Below are 9872 nucleotides of genomic sequence, written 5' to 3' on the forward strand. Positions count from 1 at the left end.
GTAAATGAAGTTGCCGGTACATGAGTAAGTCTCTTTCCGTCATCTTTTTTTTTTTTGGGCTGGATGATGAATCCCACTTGAAACTATGGATGGAAAACTGAAACAAGATAATGCAGGAAACCCCGGGAATATTTTGCAGGACGTCGACTTCCTTGTGCCTGTGAGGAATATTGGGGGGAGATGTATGAGTCACCATGCTGGCTGGCTGTGGCAACAAGCCCACTGTCATATTTCTCCACGATGGGCCACATATTATTATGACATCTCATTTAATTTAAGAATGGCAGGACTATGTATCTATTGATTGATAGTCAGTCTGTCTATCATTCAATCAATCACTCAATCTGTCTATCTCACTGTGGTTTCAAGTGATGTTTGTTATGATTAGTATATTTTGTCCTCATAAATCTGTCACCTTATATTTGTTATTGATGCTGAATTCCTATGAATACATTTACGAATAGAAACAATCCAAATATAAAAGGTTGGCGTTATATTAAAGGCCTTTTTGGATGTGTTTTTGGAATAGCTGCACTTCTAAGATGTTTATTGTTAACAAACCATTTATGTATTCATCTTACCTACCGACATCCATAACAAAGTTCTCCTGTGCCAATCATCAAATGAAAAGATTAACTTTCCCTGGTTCAGTTTGATCTTGTTTCACACTTAAACCGATGTTAGGTCATATCAGCACACAAGCAGCTCAATCAGTCGGCTTCACTTTGTTGATTAAATCACATTTCTTTGAAATTGTCACAGGTTGCTGAGCCCATCAAAGAAGAGATTTTGAGAGAACAATAAAGTAGTGTTGTACGTCAAAGTGATAACGACCGCGAAGTGGACTGTTGGTGCCTCAGGTATATCCGTTTTACAACCTGTTCAACAGGTTAGCTGCAAACGAGCGGCACGTGTTGGATTTTATAACTAAGATGGCCGCAGACAAAAATAGAAATAAAACCACACACGTAGCACACCTGTCCGACTGATAAGAGATAGGAGTGTGTATCGCATTCCCTCTTTTGTCCTTCTCTGGAAAGGAACATATTTCCTTGTAATGGGCCTAATTCTCAATGGCATCATTTATAACTTTATTTGGAAGTTCCAGATGGAAAGGTAACTAGAGATATACAGCCAATTTCTTCATATTACAATAGATTTTGTTCCATTGTACTGTAATATCTGTTTCTTGTATTTGTGTGGCGTCATAGAGAGGGGAGGGGCCAGGTTGGGGGAATATTGGCTCCGGTAGTTTTAGTCTGAGTGTGGAGTGCATGGGCGTGAGTTGAGGCTAACAGCAACTCCTATGAATGTGTGTTTTATTGCTCCTTTTTTTGTTTATTAAAAACGACAGATTATATCAGCGACTGCGTGCATCCTTCTTTCCGCATTGAAGGGCATTACAGTACTGTTCCAAATCCTAATCATTTCGAACTTGGCAAACTGGGTTTAGGTTTTGATACCAATTCAACTTTGAGTTACACAAATGTATTTAATATTTAAACTCATGCATTTGATCAGAATTTTAATTATTTGGGACTTATCCCGTTTTACATTTTGAGAACGTCTCTTAAGACTCCAAATGTACCAGTAAGGATTTCATTTCAAGGCTATTTATCTCTTGGGAGCGAGCTCCTTATATGCAAACTGGATAGCCACTCTTTGCAAACACATATGCAAATAAAAACCTTTCGAATACACAGGCCTCCTGTTTAACCATCTATGCTTTACATCGCGCACACTGACAGACGACTGACTGCCCAGGGCAAGAACACGATCGGGGGGTGTCACATTCCCTGTGTTTAAAGTTACCCGCCTATTTCTGCCATTCATATTGTGTACGCGAATCGGGTCACATAAGGCTTCCTGGAGAAACATTTCCCAAAATGACAAGAAGAATGTTAAACATAAGCGCTAATTAGAAATAACCTTCTTACAGTGGCAGGTTGTGCTCATGCCCGGACATGCCGCATTGGAAGCTCCGTCCTATCTTCTCTGATTGACACACAACAGTCTGTTTTCAGAGACCACCATTTTTTTTCCAGTGGCGACCCACACACAATGAGACCCATTTGGCTCCTGGAAGGTGTGAAACGGCACACTTCTCGTCCCCCCCCTCCCCGGCGAGACTTGTCTTTGTAGCTGCCAGGATTGATTTACCAGACAGAGCCAAGTCCCATAAGGTGTGAGCCCAGCTGATTATTCACACACACGAACGCGCAGAGTCAATGACAACCCCCCCAAACTCCGCCCACTTTTACGCAGGCACACTCGGTATACAACTCTCAGCTCACACGCTGCTCACTCTGTTTGACGAGAGCACGGCGTGCACTGCGCTGCCCCTCCGGACTAATTGCATCCACCAAACACTTATTTTTTCTCCGACTGAGGAGAAACACACGAAGAGCGGCATCATGGGGAGCAGCATTTCATGTGTGCCCCAGCACAACTTCACCTTCTCCAGCAAAAGTTTTATCCGCAGAAACAGGTAAGTACTATTATCCGGATATACTTGGTCTATTCCATAATGTGTATTCGATCTGCACCTTCCCGTCAGATAGTTTACTTTTTGCCCGTGATCTGAGGTGGAAAGAATTCTCAGCATTTGACCAGGCTTTGGAGAAGAAGGAGTTGTGAATTATCAGATCCCACAGTAACACGGGATCATACCAGTGGCTTTGGTTCTAAGAGTTGTGTCTGACTGGTGGGCGGACTGGCCCTGTGTTCAACGATCCGGTTACCGTTTGCTTCCTCCACACATCTCTATGAGTGTGAAGATGATCTGCCAGCTGTCAGTGATTCCAGTGACCCAATAACAAAAATCAGGCCTTGACCGCCTTAAGGTCCTCTTGACATGGGGCCAATTATACTTAACTCAGCAAAAAATCTGTAGCAGAATCAGCTTGTCATGATCCTAACTCTGTAAGTGATGGTTGATACGGCTGGTTTTGTTCAATCCCACCGGATTATATGTCTGGACATGCTCCGAGTCAGTGTTGGATCATCACATCTGATTCCCATTAGCACCCGTTCTTCTAGCTTGCACTGATGATTCAGTTTCTGGTTTTCACCAACTTGCCCAGAAGCTCTTAAAATGTGGTTTGTATTTGTAAACACACACACACACACACACACACACACACGCACACACACACACACACACACACACACACACACACACACACACACACTGAGCAGCTACACGTGTTACAAGTTGGATCACTGGCTCAAGTATGCACAGTAAATTTTGAATTACAGTTCCTTATGTGGTTAAATGCCATTGCGATGACTACTAGAGGATGCTAGGTGTGTAAATGCACCGCCTTATCAGCATTATATCCACGTTCTTTTTTTTTTTTTTTTTAATGCTGCACCCCCCGATAGCAACGTTGGGGTTTTATTTTCATACGTTTTTTTTTTTTGAAGTTAAATGCCATTGCGATGACTACTAGAGGATGCTAGGTGTGTAAATGCACCGCCTTATCAGCATTATATCCACGTTCTTTTTTTTTTTTTTTTTAATGCTGCACCCACCGATAGCAACGTTGGAGTATTATTCTCATACGTTTCTCTTTTTTGAAACAAAACCAAAGTGTAACGGAAAAGCATTGGATGGCTTTAAATGATTGACGCTGGTCACTGACTTCCTGATTAGACAGAACTCGATTCCCACCATGCAGACAAAGGCCCACTTTGTTGCACATACGCACACATACACGCACAGATAAGCAGATCAACTCCCAAAGTGACACTGCAACAGCCGTGCTGAAGCGCTTTATCGGGGACACCGAGGATGCTTCCTCATGAAGATGTGACACTAATGGTAGCAGGCGAGGGTCATGCAAAACAAAACAAAGAGGAGCATTGAATGCTGATTTTCCTCTGCATATCAGCAGCCCAGGAGTCAATTGTTCGAATTAAGTAAATGTCTGTCACTGATGTAATTGAGACAAAGGGAGGAGGTTAATTGTTGGGAATTGTCTGCAGAGGAGGGTGGAGTATAATTACTTGAGAATAATATGGCTTATGTAAAAGTAAAATAGTTCTCCAAATAATCAAAAGCGTAATAAAGAGTACTATAAGTATTCAGCGTAGGGGGAGTACTCGAGTAGTACCAGGTGAATTACTTCGGATTCATTTATTGTTTTAAACAGAGCAAATAGGCAAAAAATATATGTGAACATGCATGTTCAGAGATTGCCCCACATTACTTTAAAGAAAAGAACTCTAATCTCTGTAATCTTCATGAATGGATTTAAATTGAACCAAATTGGCCACAAGAAATTGGTCTTGAATGAACTTTCTTTGTTTGCGCTCATGAAGTGGCAAATTAGGCTCAGCAGACAGAAATTACGCCCGCCCCCCCAATTTTTTTTTTTTTTTTTTTTTAAAGGCATCTTAGAGAATGAAATAGCTTTTCTCGGAACTTCCTGGCTTTCTTTGATGGGTGAAATAAAGTCAAACGTCACCAGCGGTTATATTGGATTGGCGAAAGATTCGTGTGAAAGCGACAACACAAGAGCAACACTAGTTTAACCCTTTCAGGGACAGCGGTCACTAACGTGGACGGCTTCGCATGTTATCAGGCTAAAGGTCATCATTATTGGTGGATGAAAGTGTTCAAATTAAAGTAACCTGTGCAATGTACTGTTACTCAGTGTGACAGCATTAAACAAAAAAAAAAAGCATTCATCGTTAAGACAAATACTCAAGTCAAAGTAAAATGTAAGCTGTATCCAAATTCGGTACATAATGTAATGGAGTAAATGTAGAATGTTACTACCCACCTCTTATTGTCCGACTTCGAATTTGAAACAATAAAATGAAGTGTTGAATAACATCACGAGCAGTTCTAATCTTTGCTCTATCTCCCGGGGACAGAAATGGACGACAGGCAACGCCTATAAACAGGAAATGTCCCTTGAAAACGCACTTGGGAAGAAAGTAATAAACACCGGAGAAAAAGCACTGACAAGACTTTCTCCCATTTGAGCAGCAGTCGCCTGTTTCGCAAGAAGAATCCCCAAGAGGGCCAGGAGAAGTCCAACAGCATCATCAATATCCTCTGCACGGTCACCCCGAGGAAGGTAAAACCCCCCATCATCTGTAATGCAACTGTCCTGCTGTGTGTACATGCAAAGTCAATGCTAATCGGTGGTCCGGTTGCAGGAAATGTCCACTAAAGACCTGCAGACCATCGAGAACATCAAATGGGATCCTCCATTCCCGTACGACCCGGCAAGCGGCTGGAAGAAGAGCAGCATCAACGTGAAGAATTACGGGCGGCTGATTCACAGCGCCAAAGTTCGTTTCCGCTTCCTGCACTGCCAGGTGAGCAGAACCGCTCGCTCTTTTTTTTTTTTTTTTTAATGGCCTTGTTATGAACCAATAGGCAAACCTTATGATACTACATTATCCAGTTTAATCAACTGCTTCCTGTGAATTAAAATATGGCTCAATGCTGCAGTGACACATCCATACCAAACCGGAAGGTGTCAAAATGATCAAAAGCAGGTGCAGCCTTGCAGGACGCTACTGTGCGAACATTGAAATACAGAAACTAGGTGATGCAACTGACATGGTGGTTCGCTGTGAATAATTCAATCCATTTTCCAGCCTGTGTTTGAACACGCTTTGCAGAGTGGTAATTGTGAAACATCTTTGGGAGAAAAAAAAAACCTCAGGGTAGAAGGAGAGAGAGAGAGAGAGAGAGAGAGAGAGAGAGAGAGAGCGCTCTCCTGATCGCACGTCCTGATAGACGGCAGCTTGTGCAAAGTCAAAATTGTCGGCGCTGTGACACAACAACTCTGTCCAGAACAACAACAAAAAGAGTTCAAAGATTGAGAAACGGACCGAATGAATTAAAAAAAAGAAAAAGAGCACAGGAAGCAAAATGTGTTTCTTAAGATGCGGCCAATTTGTGAAGTATTTCAAAAGATGGGAGAAAACCATCCCAGAATATTTACCTGACATCACACGTGAAAGTCAAACAATTCCTTCTATTTCTGAGAATCCAAAACTTACACCTCCCTCACGCTTCCTTGAAATCATCGATGAATCAGCAGCTGAGACAACATGCGGGCCATTGAAAAAGCAGTTGATCTTAACTTTCCGCATGACATCGCCAGATGATTCTTCTCAGACAAAATAAAAAGTCGCAAGCAAGAGACGCCGACACAAGAGTTGAATGTAAAAAAAACAAAAACTAAAAAGATGCATTTACAATGATAACAAGACCTCATTTTGACCGAGACCTTTACAGAGTTATTAATTTAACAATTTATATAGTCTACATTGTATGAAGTGCCGAGTCAATGTAATCTTTATCTACGGTTTGCAAAATCTTGCCACCTGTAAAGGAAGCCAATTACAGCAACAAGTCCAACTTGACTTTTGAGCTTCTCATGTTGTCTCTTCAGGATATACACGATTGCTACCTGGATCTCTTCCAGACACACCTTCATTTTGTGTCCAACAACACCCCTGGATTGACATACCAGGTGAGTTTTTTTTCCCCCTCTTCAACCTCAAACACTTTGATACCTTCCTTCAAAAATCCATGCATGAATCACTACGTCAGCATTTTTACGAGGTTTCATGTTCGCTGGGATCAGACGTTGGAGTCATGCCGTCATTGCTTCTGACATACGTATCCAGTCAACCGAGGGGAGTGTGTTGGTAAACAGATAGTATGATTACATATCGTCACCTGTCTACTGGAGCATGAGCAGTCATTAATCATCCGAGCAGCTCGTCCGCTGAAGTCAAAGCGCCCATCTAGTCGTCACACACAAGGCAGCATTGACATGGTGAACTTGGCTCATCTCGGTTTAGTTAAAAAAAAAAAAAAAGAAAAAAAATCTTTTGTTAGAACATGGTAAGATGTGACTGACTGAAAACAAACATGGCGGAAGCTTTATTCACAAAAAGTGATGTGTCATAGTTTTTTTAGCGATTCACACCGATGACTCAGTTGGCTTTCCGCAATTACTTTACAACTGACCGGAGAACGTTCCGGCGTTTGGTCCACCGAATCACGAGGAACAGAACAAACTGAGCAGCAAACGATAGATGGATCATCCTTGTGCTGTTTTGTGTGCAGGGAACTCTTCCGCTGAAAGAGCTCACCATCTGCAACCCGCAACAGAACTGCAACCACAGCCAACCGACGGAGTACGCCTTTCAAATAAATGGTGAGCGCTGAAGAATATTTTCTTGTCACATGACTATTACAGCATTGCTGTTGTTATTTGAAATCTGAAATACACATTACAAAGTGACTTATGAATAAAACTGCCATTGGGGTGGGTCAAATTCATACTGGACTCAGCTAATCCACCAGGATGTTTCCAAGTCAAATGTTGTGTTGAAAATACAAAAAGAGAAATTAAAAAAAAAAAATAAAAATCTAATGACGGAATAGTTCAAGTCTTAAATTGCGTTCAGTTTTGCTGGAGGTCCCTCTTATCTCAGATAATCAAAGTTGCATGGCCTTAAAAAAAAAAAAAAAATCCAGTGACCATGCGTTCTTTTCAAGGTCCAGCATTTCGTAGATTATCGCATTCCGGTAATTCAACGGCAGTGTGACCCTTGTCACCTCCACTCAACTTCAAGACTAACTAGAGTTGGGCCCCCCTTTAACCTTGGTCAGAGGGCCAAATCTGCCTCAGAGGCCTTACTTGCTCGACAACAGGTGCAGTTCAGAGGGGCCAGCTGTCCCCCCCAAAAAGCCACAGCTACCATTCTCAGCCTTGTCACTGGTGCAAATCTACCTCCCATGCCGCAGACGAATGCCACCTTCATTTTTGAACTTGCTATACACCAGAAAATGTTGTGGAAGTGAAACGCTTTTATTGGGAAACACGACACAAATAGTTTAACTGGTGGTGTATGCGGAAATTACAGGATCGGAGGAAAAATGAACCCGTGGACGTCAGTTTCATAATATCTCAATAGACCTCAGGCATTATGTAACCCAGGCATCTTTGCCGAGTCAACTGTTACACGTCATACATTAGGTGTAACATCCATTCATACATTTTCTAATCCGGATCGCGGGGGGTGCTGCAGCCTATCCCAGCTGTCTTCGGGCAGTAGGCGGGGGACACCCTGAACAGGTCGCCAGCCAATCGCAGGTCACACATAGACATACAACCATCCACGCTCACACTGACACCGAGGAACAATTTCGAGTGTTCCATTACCCTGCCATGCCTGTTTTCGGAATGTGGGAGGAAACCGGAGTACCCGGAGAAAACCCACGTAGGCCCGGGGAGAACATGCAAACTCCACACAGGAAGACCGAAGCCTGAATTGAACCCTGCACCTCTGCACTGTGAGGCAGACGTGTTGTCACTCACTCGCATGACGAAGCAAACAAGTGATCGGAAACTTACAGGAAATGTTAAGAGCGGCGTGAAAGTTACATAACAGTGGTTTTATTACCTTCAACAATGTGTTTCTGTTTCTGTTCCAAAGCCTTTCCTTTCTTCAACCTAATGAGCTTGTTACAAGAGCGATATCAAGAATTTGACCTTTTCAAGGATAATTATGCTCAATTTCGACACAGATATGGATTCATCTGCAAAGGCATCCATTTCTAGCACAAATTAAATCAAACTTCTTTGCCGTTTATCTCTGGTATGTGCACATTTGATCGAGGGGAAAGTCTTTCTCATTCCTTCCGGGCCCTCAGTGTGTGGGAGGACGAGACCACTATGATTTGAAATTCTTGTGGGGATCTTCAGAAGAAAACCGTGTGACGTGTGGTTTTCCACATATGTGAACAGTTACTGCATTCTAGACAAAACAAGGGGAGCAGAGCGGGAACTCCTTGAGTGAGTGGAAAGTTATCCCGGCAATGAATTCCCTTTGTTTCCTCACAGGTGTCAGCCTTAACCCCATCATCGTCTATTGTGCCAACCAACAAGAAATGGACCGATGGTTTGGTCTTCTGAAAGAAAATATTGAAGCCAACGGCGGCAACGCTGTCGCACCGGAAAACTATACCAGAGTCAAAGTAAGTTCTCACAAACGGCCTGTCACATCTGGGCCGGACGGAAAGTGGAATGGCGTTCTATTGTAGTGTGTGTGTGTGTGTGTGTGTGTGTGTGTGTGTGTGTGTGTGTGTGTGTGTGTGTGTGCTTTAACTCTGTTGGGTGGTCAGAAGGTGCTTAAAATGTCCCGAAGAAGCTGCTCAAGGGTCTGTATTTTTATATTAGTATTAGGTAGTTAGTACAGTACCTCTACTTACGAACATCTCTTCATATGAAATTTTCAAGTTACGAAACGTCACAACAGGAAAATATTGCCTCTTGTCTCGAAAGAAATTTCAAGCTACGAAAGGTATATATTTGATGCATTTTTATGCTTTAGAAAACCTTTGTCTGAATTTTAGGGGGGCTTGGAACGGATTAGGGCATTTACATGGAAAACACGTCTCTACTTACAAAATTTTCTAGTTAATCATTTTTTTTCCAGAACCAATTAATTTCGTATTAGAGGTACCACTGTATTTTTAATTCTATGATGCTAGGTGAGGGGAAAAAAAACAAAAGCACCCTGTTGGAACAAAATGAGACTGGCAGAAGCAGAAAGTACAGAATGCCGAACAATCTGAGCTCCAAAAACTATCAAAACAATAGTTCTCACCATAGTCTTTCTGCGCTTGGACGTTACCTTTATACATGTCTTAACTTGCCCGGTGGGAAAATATCTGTTTCACCAGGCAATGAAGAAACAGGATGTGTGTGTGTGTGTGTGTGTGTGTGTGTGTGTGTGTGTGTGTGTTTTTTGTCTAATCCAAACTAATAAATCAAAGTTCAAGTAGGAGTTACAGTTGTTTCTTTCATCACTGTTCTCCCCGTCACCAC

General features: G+C 42.3%; 1 protein-coding gene across 1 annotated transcript in view; it reads left to right on the forward strand.

Moving 5' to 3' along the window:
* Nucleotides 1-2289: 2289 nt before the first annotated feature.
* plekhn1 (pleckstrin homology domain containing, family N member 1) overlaps nt 2290-9872 on the forward strand; it is a 19371-nt gene continuing 11788 nt past the window's right edge. Inside the window, exons 1-6 of the mRNA XM_019862928.1 lie at nt 2290-2488; nt 4997-5087; nt 5170-5331; nt 6420-6500; nt 7103-7193; nt 8886-9019. Of these exons, the coding sequence (XP_019718487.1) occupies nt 2415-2488; nt 4997-5087; nt 5170-5331; nt 6420-6500; nt 7103-7193; nt 8886-9019 (633 nt within the window). The 5' untranslated portion in view covers nt 2290-2414. The remainder of the gene's footprint in view (nt 2489-4996; nt 5088-5169; nt 5332-6419; nt 6501-7102; nt 7194-8885; nt 9020-9872) is intronic.

The sequence above is a fragment of the Hippocampus comes genome, unplaced genomic scaffold, assembly GCF_001891065.2.
Source record: "Hippocampus comes isolate QL1 unplaced genomic scaffold, H_comes_QL1_v1.1 scaffold1, whole genome shotgun sequence".
NCBI classification, from domain to species: Eukaryota; Metazoa; Chordata; class Actinopteri; order Syngnathiformes; family Syngnathidae; genus Hippocampus; species Hippocampus comes.